The sequence below is a fragment of the Emydura macquarii genome, unplaced genomic scaffold (assembly GCF_026122565.2).
Source record: "Emydura macquarii macquarii isolate MOO-44397 ecotype Brisbane River unplaced genomic scaffold, CSIRO-AGI_Emac_v2 contig_1253, whole genome shotgun sequence".
Classification (NCBI taxonomy): Eukaryota; Metazoa; Chordata; order Testudines; family Chelidae; genus Emydura; species Emydura macquarii.
Genome location: NW_027131390.1, coordinates 81,804,926 through 81,821,845, shown reverse-complemented (window position 1 = coordinate 81,821,845; position 16,920 = coordinate 81,804,926). Strand labels below are relative to the sequence as shown.

Genomic DNA, 16,920 nt, shown 5'->3' with positions numbered 1-16,920 from the left:
GGCGCTGCTGACTGAGGGGGGGCGGGGCCCACCAATGTAAGTATGGCCCCCGGATGCGAGAGACCTATGGTATGCCACTGTTCATTGATTAAATTAATAAAAAAACCAGAATTCAATTTAGCATCTTGTACATAAAAATAAAACTCACCTAAAATATTTAATAAATCAGCCATTCCTACAGTAAGTTTTTTTTCAAGTCAACCAGAATGCAGCAGTCAAGAACAGAGAGCAACTGTCACTATGCTATGCCAAAATTCAGCAGAAAGAAGCAAACGTTTTATTATAACAATATAGATTTAATATCATTGTAAAGAGAATATGGAAAGCAAACATCTCTACTTTGCCTCATTATTCCTGTAGCACCAAGAAAACTTTGGCCATCTTGTGTTCCCTTTGACAGTATCCAGGGAAGGGGTATTATGTTCAGCAGATTGGTTGCCATGGGCCAGCTCTTCAAAGGGTGATTAATAATTGCCTAAGGAGTCTCTGAGATGTTTCTAATAGGAAACCTGTGGACTTGAGTACAAATTAAGTTTTGGATGTATACTTGATACAGTACTATCCTATGCACTGGGATATGAGAGACCCAAAGGGTTAAATCGTGACCCCTCTGAGGTCAATGAGTATTTTGCCATTTACTTCACCGGGATCAAGATTCCATGCAAAATCTTGTGTACCAATACCACAATGAAAATGATGATAATGAAAAAATATTACTGCCTCATTTAAAAAAAAAAAAAAAAAAAAAAAAGTCATTCATTCCATTCTTGTGGGAAAGTAGAATTTTACAAGGTTGATTTATCTAACAGAATCTCTACTGCTTTGCAATAAGAAGTAAATGGGTTTTGAGACTGATGAACTATCATGCAAAGAGGCAATCAAATATGCTACAAAACAATTAAGACTATTGCTATTATACAACAAACAGACAGGAAAATATATTTTTCTACTTCACTGAGAGCTTTTCAAAGTGCTGCACTGTCTTCTTGACTATCTAGTTATATATACTTTAAGGACATATCTAGGATGAATGGTGTAAGTGATCTAGGACAGCGCTAAAAAGTAATTAGTTCTTCATTGGAATGGCTTATTTGGAAAAAGATTTATAACTGGAATAAAACTAAAGTCACCTGGAATCAAGCCTGCTTCTTCTAAGGTTAAATCTGGCTCATTATTAGAGCTTTTGATTTCATTTCTGAGGGGTCTTTAACTGGTTGAAGATTTTCTCTTGATGAATAATCTAGGTTAAATCATAGCCTAAAAACGAAATCAGATTTCACCTAATAAATCAGAAACTTCAGGATTCTCATTTACAAAGGTAAAAACTTTAACATCCATCAGAGTTATTCAAATGACAAATACACACAAGATGTAGTTTTTCAGACTTAAATACAGGGTTAGATTCAAATCTCAACAGAGTCACTCTGGATTTCCGCTAGTGTGTAACTAAAATCATCATACAACCATGGCATTTCCAAATTGTTACCTGATAATGTCTCTTAGCATAGAATGGAGTTCCTTCATTTCTGCAACATCACTGAAACTAGGAAGATGACCTCCTAGTGCTTCACAGAATCGTTCTGCCTCTTCCCATGTCCTGGTTCTCAGTACTCTTTCACTATGAAAGAACTTCACAAAGAAACCAAAGTGACAGCATTGTTTAGTCACTGTTGTTCTACCCAAATGTGGGTATTTATTTGTCAGAACAAATTATTTCTTTCCAGGGGAGGAAGATGGAGAGCTTGATTTTAAACTTGTTTTTTTTTAATTATTTTCTTTTTCTCCAGTTTTATTTGAGGGAATGGTTGGACTCTCTGGATTTTGGGTCTAATTTTTGTTGGCCTCATGCAGCTCGATGGTATTTCTCCTCCTGTTTGCTTGTATGTATCACAATAATTTTTGAAAACTGCATCCAATAAATTCCAAAATTTCAAGGAATGTTCTATGTATGAAAAGACAGGAGCGTATGGAATTTGGTGAAAATCGGAAAAGCCTGATTTGCACTAAAATCAGACCTACAAAATGCCATTTTGTGCTGCAGGCAGAGGAAGTCCTCAGACACCTTCTGCTGGCACCTACACAAATCACAGACAGCAAGTCACTAGAATGTTGCACATTTCCTTGTTTATGTAGGCCAAGCTGTACTCCCGGACTGTGCCTGTTACCCCACTATGGCCAGTCCATTCCCAGGTAGGCCCTCCAGCCCCACTCTGGCCAGCTGTTCTCCTTCCTCATCATTCTGACCAGCCCCTCCTCCCAACAGGACCCCTCACCCCAACTCTATCCAATCTCCTAGTAGGTACTCCATTTGCACTTAAAATGTTGAATACTCAAAGATCAGCCTACCTGAGCAACAAAATGTGTGACCTCTCTAGTTTATTGCCTGTCTAAAGTTTGTATTGCATCCCAAACCCTAAATCCAGAAATTAGGAGGTTTAAATCAAACAAGCCATTCTATTTTAATGTGATTTGATTTTAAGTGATTCCATTAGGATTTTTAAATGGAAAAAAGTGTGTTTCTAAATTCAAGCTCAATGAGACAATTCCAGCCAACAGCTAGTTGACTCAGAAAGCTATCTTAAAATAACAAATACAACTTGGAAATTTGGCTATACTCTTTGGAAGTTGTGATCCACACATTCACCTAGCTATCCAGAATGAAAAGTCAAATCTCCCCATTCATGCCTTCTAATAGTACACAAAGATGTGAAAGGCAAGAAGCTGCAAGATGCCAAGTGCCTTCTTTCCTTTGTGCCTCTGTACAAGAGCCAGACACAGTCAGGCTGGAGAGATGATACTCCTTATTAGTGCTGCCAACAACGTTAGCCTCCTGAAAGGAGGCATGGTGATGGTACAGCTGTGCCTAAACCTTCCTTGCACTGGTCAGCAGTGCTGGCCTGGCATGGAGGGGAGTGTATGCTGCACCTTTCAAAGGAGGGTAGAGTTGCTGCTCCAGCGTGTACTGCCTTTGGAGGCATACTGTCTGAGTCAACAAGAATTCCTCTTTGGGCTCCCAGTGCAGTATGGCCTCTCTGAAACTCCCTGCAGCATAGCTTAAAGCCATAAACTGACCATAAACGTGCATATACAGATGGCTGCAAGAGAGAGTGCCAGAACAAATCAGTCATTTAATAGGAAAAATATATTACCTTATAACAGGCAAGGCCTGATCCGTTTTGCCATCCAGGAGGACAAGGATCAGTTGGCTTAGGAAGCACTTCTGGCTGCCTGGGCAGCCCAGTATAATTCTTGCAGATAGATAAGGCTGTAAAGGTTTTACAGTCCTTGGCCTCCCATTTTCCAAGAAATTTCCCACTTGACATTGCCACACATCCTCCAGCAAATGCTAAGATTTTAATAAACAAAGACAACATTTAAAATCTCCTTGCTGGTTTTCAGAAAGTCCACAGGTTTTTGAATGACTGTCCTGCCATTCTTGAGAGACTATAAATGCACCTTATCAGAGTTATTTATTTTTTTCTTAATTGTTAAAGATTTTACCTGGCTGTAAGGAATTCCAGTTTGCATACATCACAGCTTCATTTTTTCTCCCATCTGCAACACCCCAGGTATACTTTCCTGAATGGTTGATATCTTGCAAGCCTATCCAGAAATAATTTTCTTCGCCTTTACTGTATTTTCCAATCAAACTGTTTATAAATTCTTGCTCAAACCTGTAATATTCACAATTTATTTCCAAGAGGTATTACAAGGACATTTGTAACTATCAAATCAATTTGAAAAAAAAGGGATATTCTCTTCTCTATGCATATGGTTAAGTCCAAATGGTTATAAGAGATGTTTGATGCATACTGTACATTAAGATAATTTATAAATATGCAGATTTAATTGCCTACAAAGCACTAACAGCTGATAATGGCCAGGCAGGTGATGAGTTGAGACTACTGCCTGCCATGCATATCTTTCTTGTTTTAATGTTACCTTGTCCTCCCACCAACAACTGTTGTGTTATATAAACCTAGCTTATGAGCTCTTTAGGGTAGGAACTATCTTCTTGTTACTTGTCTGACCTGTGCCTACCACCATTGGAGTCTCTAAGATATACTATAATACAAACAAACAAATATAAATAATAATAATAAAAGCACTATTACAGAGCTATACCTGTTCACTATTGTAAGATTGCACTGAACTCCAAATGATACTTTATTGTTATGAATCTTGTAACAGAAGTCTCCATGTCTCTTCCATCCCTAAAAGTTTAAAGAATTAAACATTTATATTTTTACAAGCAAGTTCTGACAGTATAGTCCAACCTATTTCCCTAAAAAAAGGGATTACACCATTGCTTTGTGTCCATGCACAGACATGCTACGTACAAGACCCAAGCTCAGGGCATTACAGAATTTTCACCCTCTCAGCCAGGGAAGACAGAACACGTAAAGGAGTGACCCACTCCTACACAAATAGCCTTTCTTTGAGTAAGGCCACAGGATCAAGCCCCAGATTTATAGTCTTTGGGAAGCAAGGCAAAAGAGAATACAGCCACAAATAAAAATATACCACTATGCATGCAGCATTGTGCCAGAAGAACACTGTGACTATTGCTCATCAAAAGTGGATACTAGAGTGAAAGTCTGGCCCCACTGAAGTAAATGGGAGTTTTGCACCGACTTTAATGAGGTCAGGATTTTAAAAATGTTTATTTTAAAAATGCAATTGTTTGTCATATCAATTTAGGAACATGACTGGAATAGTGGTTTGGGGGGGATAGCTTGGGAAAAAAGGGAAGAGATATTGCACTATGCATCAAGAATTTATTCACTTTTTCTGATATCCAGGAGGAGCTGAGAGGCACACCAGTTGAAAGTCTTTGGGTGAAGGTAAAAGGGATACAAGGCTGATGTCCTGGTAGGGATCTACAATAGACCACAAACTCAGCAGGAAGAGGTGGATGAGGCATTTTTAGAGCAAACAACAGAAATATCCAAAACACAAGACCTGTAGTATTGGGGGACTTTAACTATTCAGACATCTAATGGAAATGTAAACTTGGCAAAACACAAAATATCCATTAAGTTCTTGGAATGTATTGGGGACAACTTCTTGTTTCAGAAAGTGGAGGAAGTAACTGGGGGGATACAGCTATTTTAGACTTGATTCTGACTAACAGAGAGGAATGGTTGTGAATCTGAAGGCAATTTGGGTGACAGTGATCATGAAATGATAGATGTCATGATTCTAAGGAAAAGAAGGAATGAGAGTAACAGAATAAGTACAATGGACTTCAAAAAAACAGATTTTAACGAACTCAGAAAACAAGGTTACTTACCAGTAACTGTTGTTCTTCGAGATGTGTTGCTCATATCCATTCCAATGTAGGTGTGTGCGCGCCCCGTGCACAGATTCCCGGAACTTTTTTCCCTAGCAAGCCCCGCATGGCCAGCTCAGGCGCCCCCTGGAGTGCCGCGCTCATATCGCGGTATAAAGGGCGCTGCTGGCTGCGCGGGTCCCCAGTCCCTTCTTTCTGCCAACTCCGACAGCGGGGACGGGGGGTGGGTTTGGAATGGATATGAGCAACACATCTCGAAGAACAACAGTTACTGGTAAGTAACCTTGTTTTCTCTCTTCGAGTGATTGCTCATATGCATTCCAATGTAGGTGATTGCGTAGCCGTACCTTGGAGGAGGGTAGGAGTTATCGGTGACCTGATCTAGACAGCACGGCTCTGCCGAACCCTGCGTCTTCCCTCGCCTGTTCCACGATGGCGTAATGCGACGTGAACGTATGGACTGACGACCAGGTCGCTGCCCTGCAGATGTCCTGCAGGGGAACCCTCTCTAGAAAGGCTGCGGAAGAGGCCTGGGCCCTAGTGGAGTGTGCTCTCACCGGCCCTGGGAGGGGTACTCCTGCCTGCTCATAGCATGCTTTAATGCAGGCAGTAATCCACTTGGAGATGCGCTGGGTGGAGACAGGCAAGCCCTTCATCCTATCCGCCACAGCCACGAAGAGCTGTGTCGACTTCCGGAAAGGCTTGGTCCTCTCGAGATAGAAGGCCAAGGCTCGTCTGACGTCCAGCGAATGTCCCCTCCTTTCCTTCTCCGACCCATGGGGTTTGGGAAAGAACACAGGAAGGAAAATGTCCTGGTTACAGTGGAACTGAGACACCACCTTAGGCATAAAAGCCGGGTGAGGCCTCAGCTGGACCTTATCCTTATAAAAAACCGTGTAGGGGGGCTCCGAGGTTAACGCCCTCAGTTTGGAGACCCTTCTGGCCGAGGTGATAGCCACTAGGAAGGCCACCTTCCATGACAAGAGTAGAAGGGAGCATGTAGCCAAGGGCTCGAATGGGTGACCCATCAGCCCGTTGAGGACCAAGTTGAGGTCCCAGGGTGGCACCGGGTCCCGCACCTGAGGGAAAGTCCTCTCCACCCCCTTAAGGAACCTCACCGACATAGGATGAGAAAACAGGGAGCGGCCCTCCATGGGTTGGTGGAAGGCCGAGATGGCTGCCAGGTGGACCTTGAGGGAGGCCAAAGCCAGGCCCTGCAGTTTAAGCTGCAGTAAGTACTCCAGGATGGCCTGAATAGGGGAGATGCTAGGGTGTAACCCTCTCGCTTCTGCCCACCCCGAAAACCTCCGCCACTTAGCTTTGTATGTTACTTGCGTGGACGGCTTCCTGCTGCCCAGGAGGACCTGTTGAACCTGCATAGAACAGGCCCTCTCTCCCTCCGTCAGCCACAAAGTCTCCAGGCGGTAAGGTGGAGGGAGGTCAGGTCGGGGTGCAACAATCTCCCATGGTCCTGGGAGATCAGGTCGCACCGTCTGGGTAGCGGAATCGGTTCGGTGATGGAGAGGTCGAGCAGCATGCTGTACCAATGCTGCCTCGGCCACGCTGGAGCAATCAGTATAACGTCCGCCCTGTCCCTCTTGATCTTTAGGAGGACTTGGGGCAGGAGCGGGACAGGGGGAAAAGCATACATTAACTCCCCTGTCCAGGGAACCAAAAAGGCATCGGACAGAGAGCCCGGCTCGCGACCCCTGAGCGAGCAAAACCTCGGGCATTTCCTGTTCTCCGCTGTAGCGAACAGGTCCAGACGGGGAGAACCCCACCGTTGGAAAAGGGAAGCCACTATGTCCTGGTGTAAGGACCATTCGTGGCGGGGAGAAAAAACTCTGCTGAGGCGGTCCGCCTCGCTGTTTCGTACCCCCGGGAGGTGAGAGGCAGATAAATGAAAACCGTGTCTCACCGCGAAATTCCAGAGGTGAATGGCTTCCTGGCAAAGTGCCGAGGAGCGTGCCCCCCCCGCCTGTTCATGTAGAACATGGCTGCCGTATTGTCCGTAAGGACTTGGACCACTCTGCCCCTGAGGAAGGGGAGGAAGGCCCTGCAGGCCAACCGGACTGCTCTGAGCTCGCGCACATTGATGTGCAGAGCTCTCTCCTCCAGAGACCAAAGCCCTTGGGTGCCCTGATCGTGAGAAATGTGGGCTCCCCATCCCCGATCGGATGCGTCTGTGATGAGCGTCACAGATGGGGTGAACTCTCTGAAGGGGACTCCCATCATCACTTCCCTGGGGTCCCTCCACCAATCGAGGGACGACAGCACCTGTGGGGGAACCAGGACCACTCTAGTTAGAGAATGCCTGTGTGGTACATACACCGAATTCAACCACGCCTGGAGAGGTCTAAGCCTCAATCGGGCCAGTCTCACTACATATGTAGAAGCCGCCATATGTCCCAACAGCTGCAGGCAGTGCCTGGCTGTTGTCATGGGGGACAAGTGGAGATCCGATATTATGGCCGCCATCGCCTCAAATCTTGCTTGAGGCAGGAAGGCTCTGGCTTGTACTGCATCTAACCTGGCTCCAATAAACTCAATACATTGAACCGGAGTGAGTGTGGACTTTTGCTCATTGATAATCAGCCCCAGTCTAGCACACAAGTCGCGTGTGAGGAACAGACTATGTCTCACATGGGCACTCGACCTCCCCCTGATTAACCAGTCATCCAGGTAAGGGAAGACTTGAACACCTTTACGGCGCAGGTGGGCTACTACCACAGCCATGCACTTAGTAAAAACCCTGGGTGCTGAGGAGAGCCCAAAGGGTAGGGACCGAAACTGATAATGGTGTCCCGCTACCACAAACCTCAAAAACCGCCTATGGGCCGGTAATATCGAGATGTGAAAGTATGCATCCTTCAAGTCCAGGGCGGCATACCAATCCCCTGGGTCAAGGACCGGAATGATAGTGGCGAGAGAGACCATACGAAACTTAACTCGCCTAATATATCTATTTAGGCCACGGAGGTCCAGAATGGGCCTAAGGCCTCCCTTCGCCTTGGGGATTAAGAAATACTTAGAATAAAAGCCCCTGCCCTCTTCGGCCAGTGGGACTTCCTCCACTGCCCCCAACGTGAGGAGCGACCCAATCTCCTGCACCAGGAGCTGACCCGAGGCCGGATCCCCAATGTGGGACAGCCTTGGGGGGGTGTTGGGAGGGGAGGTTGTAAGCTGGAGGGCATACCCTTTAGCAATCACCTCCAGGACCCAGCGGTCCGTAGTGATGGCTTCCCATTCTGAAAGAAAAGGGCGAAGCCTGTCCCCAAACGGCCGACCAGGATCCCAGAGAGAAGGAAGAGTACTACCCTCCTGCTCTGGGTCAAAAACGTTTATTAGCCTGATTACCCCCTTTTGCAGGCCCATGCTGGCCCTCGCAGAGGACCCCTGACGGCCTCCCCTGCTGGGACCGCGGTAGCGCTCACGACCCCTCCTCTGCTGGGGTGGTCGAGGAGCCGGCCTGGGCGGGGGCGGTGGTTGCCCTTGGACCTGCGGTCTGGACTGCTGCCTGGAGGCCTGAGGAGTATACAACCCCAGAGACTTCAGGGTGGCCCGAGAGTCCTTGAGAGCGTGGAGCTTGTCGTCTGTCTTTTCCGAAAACAGACCCAGGCCATCAAACGGCAAGTCCTGGATAGCCTGCTGAACCTCTTGAGTGAGGCCAGAGGCTTGAAGCCACGAGCAGCGGCGCATCACCACCGCCGAGGCCATTGCCCTACTGGCTGTGTCAGCCGCGTCGCTAGCCGCCTGCAGCGCAGCGGTAGCCACCGCAGATCCTTCATGCAGAACCGTGGAAAAATCCGCCTCCTGGTCAGGGGGCAGCTGGGAAGCAAACCTCTGCATCGAGGCCCACAGGTTCTTATTATACTTCCCAAACAAGGCCTGGTGGTTCGCTACTCTAAACTGCAGCGCCGCAGTAGAGTAGATCTTCCTCCCGAACAAGTCCAGTTTACGGCCCTCCTTGTCCTTAGGGGTGCTACCCTGACCCCCCTGACGGTCCCTCTGGTTGGCCGCATCGACCACCAGAGAACTGGGCGCAGGGTGGCTGTATAGAAATTCAAAGGGTTCCTTGGGGACATAATATTTCCGTTCCACCCCCTTAGAGGTGGAAGGCAGGGAGGAAGGGGTCTGCCATAGCTTCCTCGCTATCTTCATGACATTGTCATGCACTGGCAAGGTCGCCCGGGAGGGTCCCAGAGAGCCCGAGGGCCCAAAGAGGGAGTCCTCCTCCTCAGACATGAGCTTAAACTCCATGCCCAAGTTCTCAGCAGCCCTCTTTAGGAGGTCTTGGTGGGCCCTGAAGTCAAACAGGGGCCCTTTACGATCCCTTGCTGCTGCCTCATCCGGTGACGATGAGGAAGAGAAGGGTAGGGGTGCGGAAGAGGGTCCCTCCCCAGGGTCCGAGTCCGCCGAACCCTGCTCATGAACCTTAGGGGCCGGGGGGACTGGGGGGGCCACCACAGAATGCAGTGACACCGAGCCCTGGGGCATAGAGGCATTCCAGGGTCCCCAATACGGCCACTGCCAAGGTCCCTGGGCCCACCCCGCAGCCTGCAGGGAAGGCTGATGGAGCCGCACCGCCCTAGTGTCACCAGAGCCCCCCGTGCGTCGCTTATGTCGCCGACGCGTGGAGCGGTCCGATGAGGACGACGTGGACCGGTGCCGACGTCTGCGGTGCCGGCGATGAGAGGAGGACGGGGACGACGACGACGACGCACCCGACCTGCCCCTGCGGCGAGAGGACTTGCGATGCCGCTTGCCCCCTCGAGACCGAGAGCGGTGCCGACGATGGTGACGCTGAAGGGAGTCCAGCCGTCCCGAGGTCGGTGCCGGTGCCATCACCGGTGCCGGCTGCAACGGTGCCATCATCGGTGCCGGCTGCACCGGTGCCGGAGCCGGCAACAGTGCCGAAGCAGGCGTCGGTGCCGGGATCGGCGGTGCCGCCAGATGTGAGTCGCTGCCTCTCGAAACGACCGACAGTGACCTCGATCAGTGCCGGGACGGGCTCCGCACCGTAGATCGTGAGCCCGAATCCCGGTCCCCGCTCGAATCGGAGCTGGATCTGCGGCTCCGGCGACGGACTCGGGACCGCCCACGGTGCCGCGGTGCCGAGTCGCTCGACGACCTAGAGTCGGAGCTCGGAGGGGAGCCGACGCTCTCCACCCTCCGTGACCGTCTGGCAGGAGACTTAGATTGGGAGCGTCTCCAACCACCGGGACCACCCAGCACGGGTTTGCCCCGAGACGCGGGTCCCTTGTCCCTCGGCCGAGGTGGGGACGGAGGCGTGGGCAAGGCCATGAGGGCTCGTGCCGCAGTAAACGCCTCCGGCGTCGACGGCCCTTGCAGGTGCACTCCCCCACTACCAGGAGTCGGGGGAGGCAGCCCGCGTGGAGACCCCGGTGCCGAGTAATCTCAACGGCGCTTGGCTGGGGCATCTCCGTACTTCCTCCACCCTGCGCGGGCCGGAGGGAGATCTTGGGTGCGGCCGAAGGCCGTGCCGTCTTCTTGGCCACTTTAGAGGCCCGCGGCGGTGCCGAAAGCGGTGCCGGTGGGGGGGCGCTCCGCACCGACGACACACTCGGTGCCGACGGAGACCGGGACGGCTCGGAAGCTGGACGGAGCGCCGACTCCATTAGAATCGCCTTTAGCCTCGCATCTCGTTCTTTCTGGGTCTGAGGCTTAAAGGACTTACAAATCTTACATTTGTCTCGACGGTGTTCTTCTCCAAGGCACCAGAGACAGCGGTCATGCGGGTCACTAATAGGAAAGGCTTTAGTACACAAGACGCAGTTCTTAAAGCCTGTGGACCCCGGCATGACTCCCAGCAGAAGAGGACCCCGTCCGGGGTTCTAACTTGTCACTACAACTACAAACTAACGAACTCTATAACTACTACTAAAACAAGAAACGTTGAAAACAGTCAAACAACTAGGGAATGAGCTACTTGCACACAGCAAGAGGCGATAGTTCCAGTAACCGTCACAGGCGGAAAGAAGGAACTGGGGACCCGCGCAGCCAGCAGCGCCCTTTATACCGCGACATGAGCGCGGCACTCCAGGGGGCGCCTGAGCTGGCCATGCGGGGCTTGCTAGGGAAAAAAGTTCCGGGAATCTGTGCACGGGGCGCGCACACACCTACATTGGAATGCATATGAGCAATCACTCGAAGAGAGAACTGGTAGATAGGGTCCATGGAAAGCAAATCTAATGGAAAAAGCAGTTCAGGAGAGCTGACAGTTTCTTAGAGAGGCAATATTAAGGGCACAACAGCAAACTAACTAGATGCAAAGGAAACATACAAAAAATAGAAAGAGGCTAATATAGCTCCATCAGGAGCTCTTTAATTATCTGAAAAATCAAAAAGGAATCCTACCAAAAGTGAAAAACATGGACAAATTGCTAAAGGATAAATACAAAAGAAAAGTGCAAGCACATAGGGACAAAATCAGAAAGGATAAGGGATAAAGTGAGCTACCCTTAGCAAGGGGCACGAAAGACATTAAGCAGAGGTTCTATATTAGGAGCAAGAAAAAGACAAAAGAAAGTGTAGATCCACTACTTAGCAGAGAAGGAGAACTAATAGCAGATGACATCAGGAACACTGAGATGTTTAATGCCTATTTTGCTTCAGCCTTCATTAAAAAAGTCAATTGTGACCAGGGTATTTAGGTATTGCTACGCTCAGCATTGCACTTAGGAGCCTAAATCCCATTGATTTAGACTCCTAAATGCCAAATCACTTTTGAAAACGAGACTTATGCTCCTAAGTCAGTTGGGCTTTGCAATCCTGAGTGCAGCAATGCCTAAATACTTGTAAAAATCTGGGCCCACATGCGTAACACAATTAATATTAACAACAAGGGAGAAAGAACATAAGCCAGAATAGGGAAAGAATAATTTAAGGAATATTTAGCTAAATTAGATGCAATTCAAATCAGCAGGGCCTAATGAAATTCACCCTAGTGTACCTAAGGAACTAACTGAAGTCATCTTGAAACCATTAGCAATTATCTTTGAGAACTCATGGAGGATGGGTGAGGTCCCAGAGGATTGGAGAAGGGCAAACAAAGCATCTATCTTTTAAAAAAGGAAGAAATATAGACCAGTCAGCCTAACTTCAATACCTGGAAAGAAACTGGAACAAATTATTAAACAATCAATTTGTAAGCACATAGAGGAAAATAGGGCGATAAGTAATAGCCAACATGGATTTGTTAAGAACAAATCATGCCAAACCAAATTTCCTTTTATGACAGGGTTGCTAGTGTAGTGAATAGAGGGGATGTAGTAGTTGTGATATATCTTGATTTCAGTAAGGCTGCTGACACAGTCCCACATGATCATTTCATGAGGAAACTAGGGAAATGGGGTCTAGATGAAATTACTATAGTAGAATCTCAAAGATACAAACATCATAGTTACGAACTTTCCGGTCAACTGAATACCCTGTGGAACCAGAAGTAAGCAATCAGGCAGCAGCGGGGGGGGGGGGGGGGGGGGGCAGGAGGGTAAAAGCAAGCAAATACTATACCGTGCCTGTATTGCATCTTAAAGGTCGGCATGCAGAACAGAAGTCTGGGGTCTGTGCTGTTTCCTGTAAACCAAGGGTGCTGTTTCATTCCCCCCCCCCCCATCACCCCCCCACTGGGAGGGGGAAGCTATTTTAATCACCACCCCCTGTTAGGAGGGGGACAAGCAGCTTGGGAAAGAAACTGCTACAGAGAGCTAATGAGCTGCTGCTGTTACAGCAAAAATCTGGCCAGGAGCTGGAATGGGAGCCAGTCTGAGGCCCCTAGCTGCTGCCTCTACGCTGCATTTTAAAGGGCCACAGCCTGTGCACCGATCCAAAGCGGTCCAAGCTTTGCCTGTGGCTGCACTCCTGGATCCTGCCAGTACCTCTGGGAATGCAAGGGGCAGGGGAGGGAGGGGTGCTGACAGTGGCCTGGTACCAGCCCCCTGCCATGTGCTGCCTCTGGAGCCTGGCAAGCAGTGCACAGAACAGAGCCAGTGCTGGGGAGAGGTGGGTGAGGGCTGGGGCTTGTAGTGCCAAGGATGGGGGCAGCCCCCACCCCCAGTTTAGCTCAAAGACAAGAAACAGGAATAGGGCAAGAAGCTGCTTGCCAACCAGGCAGAGCTGCCAGGTGCCACCTTTGCAGAGATCTCTCCCAGCCTCAGCTGGAAGACACTGACTGCAGGGTACAGTACCATAATGTTTTGTTCAGAGTTATGAACATTTCAGAGTTACAAACAATCTTCATTCCCAAGGTGTTCGTATCTTTGAGGTTCCATTGTAAAAGGTGGGTGCATAACTAGTTGAAAGACTGTAATCAAAGAGTAGTTATCAATGGTTTACTGTCAGACTGGCCAGGTGTATCTAGTGGGGTCCTACAGGATGTCAATCCTGGGTACAATTCTATTCAGTATTTTCATTAATGACTTGGATAATAGAGTGGAGAGTATGCCTAGAAAATGTGTGGATGACACCAAGCTGGGAGGTTGCAGGCACTCTGGAGGACATCAAATTAGAGAAATGGTCTGAAATCAACAAGATGGAATTCAACAAAGACAAGTGCTTCACTTAGGAAGGAAAAATCAAATGCACAACTTCAAAATGGGGAATAACTGGCTACATTGTAGTACTGCTGAAAAGGATCTGGGAGTTATAGCAGATCACAAATTGAATGAGTCAACAATGTGATGCAGCTGAAAAAAGGCTAATATAATTCTATGATGTATTAACAAGAGTGTTGTATTAAGACACAGGAGGTAATTGTCCGACTATACTTGGCACTGGTGACACTTCAGCTGGAGTACTATATCCAATTCTGGGAGCCACAATTTAGCAAAGATATGGACAAATTGGAGAGAGTCCAGAGAAGAATAACAAAAATGATAAAAGGTTTAGAAAAATCTGACCTATCCAGAAAGGTTAAGAAAACTGTGTATTTTTAGTCTAGAGACTGAGATCTGATCACAGTCTTCAAATATGTTAAGGTCACCATCCTCTTTAAAACAGGCCTTAACATCTATTAAAATTGGGATTTGCCAAATCTACTTTTTTAAATAAAGAAATACAATATCACAGATTACATGCTGGGCCTAAACTGCCTGCCTGCAGCCCAATATACTTCTCAGCAAACAGTGGTAAGAATTATAAAAGACAATGCCTACCAAAGTAAGAGAATTTTAAATGAAGTCATTTTGGGTCTAAACTACTTGGATTTGTCTTTTTAAAACTAGAACCATCAAATGTTGGATAAAGTCTTTTAAAAATTAGAACGCCAAAAATAGAGGAAATAAGAGGAATTTTATGTAGGTAGCATTTTATATTGTGGTAAGGTAAAAGAATCACACATTTTAAAAATCATTGGCATTCTGAGTTGTTACCTCTTTCAGGGAACAATGGTTATCAGATGTTGTTTCATTCAAAACTTCTCCTTTTTTCATGCATGCATATTTCAGTTTCTCTTCACAAGATTTGACTCTCCACCGACCCGACTATTAGAAAGGAAGAAAAAAAGGATTAAAAAAAACCCTGAAAACTTTCAAATTTGCATTTATTTCTGTCTGTACTTTGGTTTAAAATTATTGCTGTGACGTAGACGTAACCCAATTTAAGTTGTAGGGACTCTGCCAGGCTGCATCAGGCTTTCCTGACTCTTGCTCCTTTAAGGATTAAAGATTTTCCTGTCTACTGGCCCTATAAAAAGCCTGATTAACTATGCCTGCGTGAGGGACCTGTGTCTGCAGGTTGTCCTGCTATATCCTGCCAGTGCGGTCTTGTGTTCTCCCTCAGCTGCCATTTACCTAAACATTACATGAATTCCTCATTGCTTCTAAGTTTTTCAGTGCCTCCTATGACCCTCTTGAAGACACCAACTCTGCTGATCACAACAGCACTCAGTAGCTCCTCCAGGTTCACCAGGTGGTTCCCTCCAACTCTAAACTGCCCTAAATTGCACTTTCTCTGTGTGCTGCGTTGTTACATCAACACACAATGATGTTTCATCATGATGCAATGCTGCCCAACATACAAGAGCAAGTAAAATCTCACTGCCATGATTTTAAAAGTACGTATAAATGCCTTGGTGGAGAAACCCTAAAGTTCAGAGTTTGCTCAACCAACTGGTTCGGATAAGTATGCAAAAGTCCAGATGCTACCAAAATTAGTGATACCTCCTGCCAAGCCCTGACTCCCTCCTCCATATTAGCTCTCCCTCTGCACAAATTCCATTGCACCCCCTCACCTGTCTCCTTGGGGAAGGCCTGGGAGCCTGCTACCTCTTGCGAGTATTTTTGGGATATCTAGTAGATCTCCTCCAGGGGAATGGCTATGGCCAGCTCCCCACTCTGGCATCTTTATGGGGTTATCAAGACCACTCTCCCCTCTAGTCATTCCCGTTACTGCCCTCCACCAGCCATGATCTCTCTCCTTCACTCCCCACTCCAGGTGTCTCATTACCCCTTTTCAGAAGGATGGGCCTAAGTTGCTCATAATGCATCAAGTCTCTGGGGATTGATTGAGGCTGGCTCCTCCTCTCTGTATGCCTGCCTGCCAGTTTTCCTCTTGGCTCTCTGTCACTTAGACACAACAAGGAGCTGGTAAGTGATAACTCAGAAGGCAGAGCAAGATTGGAAAGAACTACATGGAGGAGCAGGAGAAGCAACTAGATACCCCCCAACAGCAGCCAAAGCAGCAGCTGCTAGTGGCAAAATCTGAGAACTGCAACCAATTTTTTTTATTCCCCTGCAGTTCATGACACATACAGGGAACTCAGGATACACACTATGCAAACCTTGGCTAAATAATTCAAGCAATCTTCTTTTTTAAAAATAGTGTCAAATAGTAATTTCTGAAACAAAAACATGTGCTTTCCTTATCCCTATATTTCTCTGTACATCAAAGATGATTCAGTTGTATTTGACTTTTTTTTCCCTCTCAGCCTTCACACATGCACCACATAACACTGCATCTACTATGACTGAAAGAGCACCAGGTTCTTACCTCTCCTGAATAGGATACACAGTTAGGGGTGCTGTTAAAAGGAATTTTTGGTTCATTCTGATCCCAGTAAGTGAAAACCACTTTGGACCCATCTGACCATTTAAACAAAGCTGGAGAATCCTCATTCATGAAACCCGTCCATATTTCCTCTTTGATTTCTAAAGTTAAAATGGGGATAAGAATATAACTGTAGTTTAGTAAATAAGATAATTGCAAATGAAAATGAAACCAACAAATTTAAAGATTTAACAGCATTCAATACACTCCAGGAGTCCCAAAACCTTTCCCTTCTCAGAATGCAGTGCATTATTCTCAAATCCCCATTCTCACAATGAGATCAGGGATTTGAGACTGATGCAAAGCATTTTTTACCATTTTTTTTTATTATTTATAAATATACATAACTGGGTTTTTTTGGTTACCTTTTATGTGAAGCTTACACATACAAGCAAGATTACCACTAATCCAAAGAGAGAAAGAATCCTCAGTTTTAGACAGCAGCAGTGGGGAGAGCACAGATAAGTTCTATTAGCTCAATGACCTGTAGTCAAGTAATAACTCAAGTAACTCTATAGATCTGAATGAAGAACTATCATGATCCCATTTAAAACATAATA

The 16,920-nt window shown here is 47.0% G+C and overlaps 1 protein-coding gene across 1 annotated transcript in view; it reads right to left on the bottom strand.

Annotated features, from left to right (window-relative positions):
• The window catches only part of LY75 (lymphocyte antigen 75), a 72,888-nt gene that overhangs the window by 41,605 nt on the left and 14,363 nt on the right, over positions 1 to 16,920 (bottom strand). Inside the window, exons 8-13 of the mRNA XM_067549383.1 lie at positions 16,304 to 16,461; positions 14,686 to 14,796; positions 4,126 to 4,214; positions 3,502 to 3,674; positions 3,150 to 3,346; positions 1,487 to 1,629 (exon numbers count right to left, since the gene is read on the bottom strand). Of these exons, the coding sequence (XP_067405484.1) occupies positions 1,487 to 1,629; positions 3,150 to 3,346; positions 3,502 to 3,674; positions 4,126 to 4,214; positions 14,686 to 14,796; positions 16,304 to 16,461 (871 nt within the window). The remainder of the gene's footprint in view (positions 1 to 1,486; positions 1,630 to 3,149; positions 3,347 to 3,501; positions 3,675 to 4,125; positions 4,215 to 14,685; positions 14,797 to 16,303; positions 16,462 to 16,920) is intronic.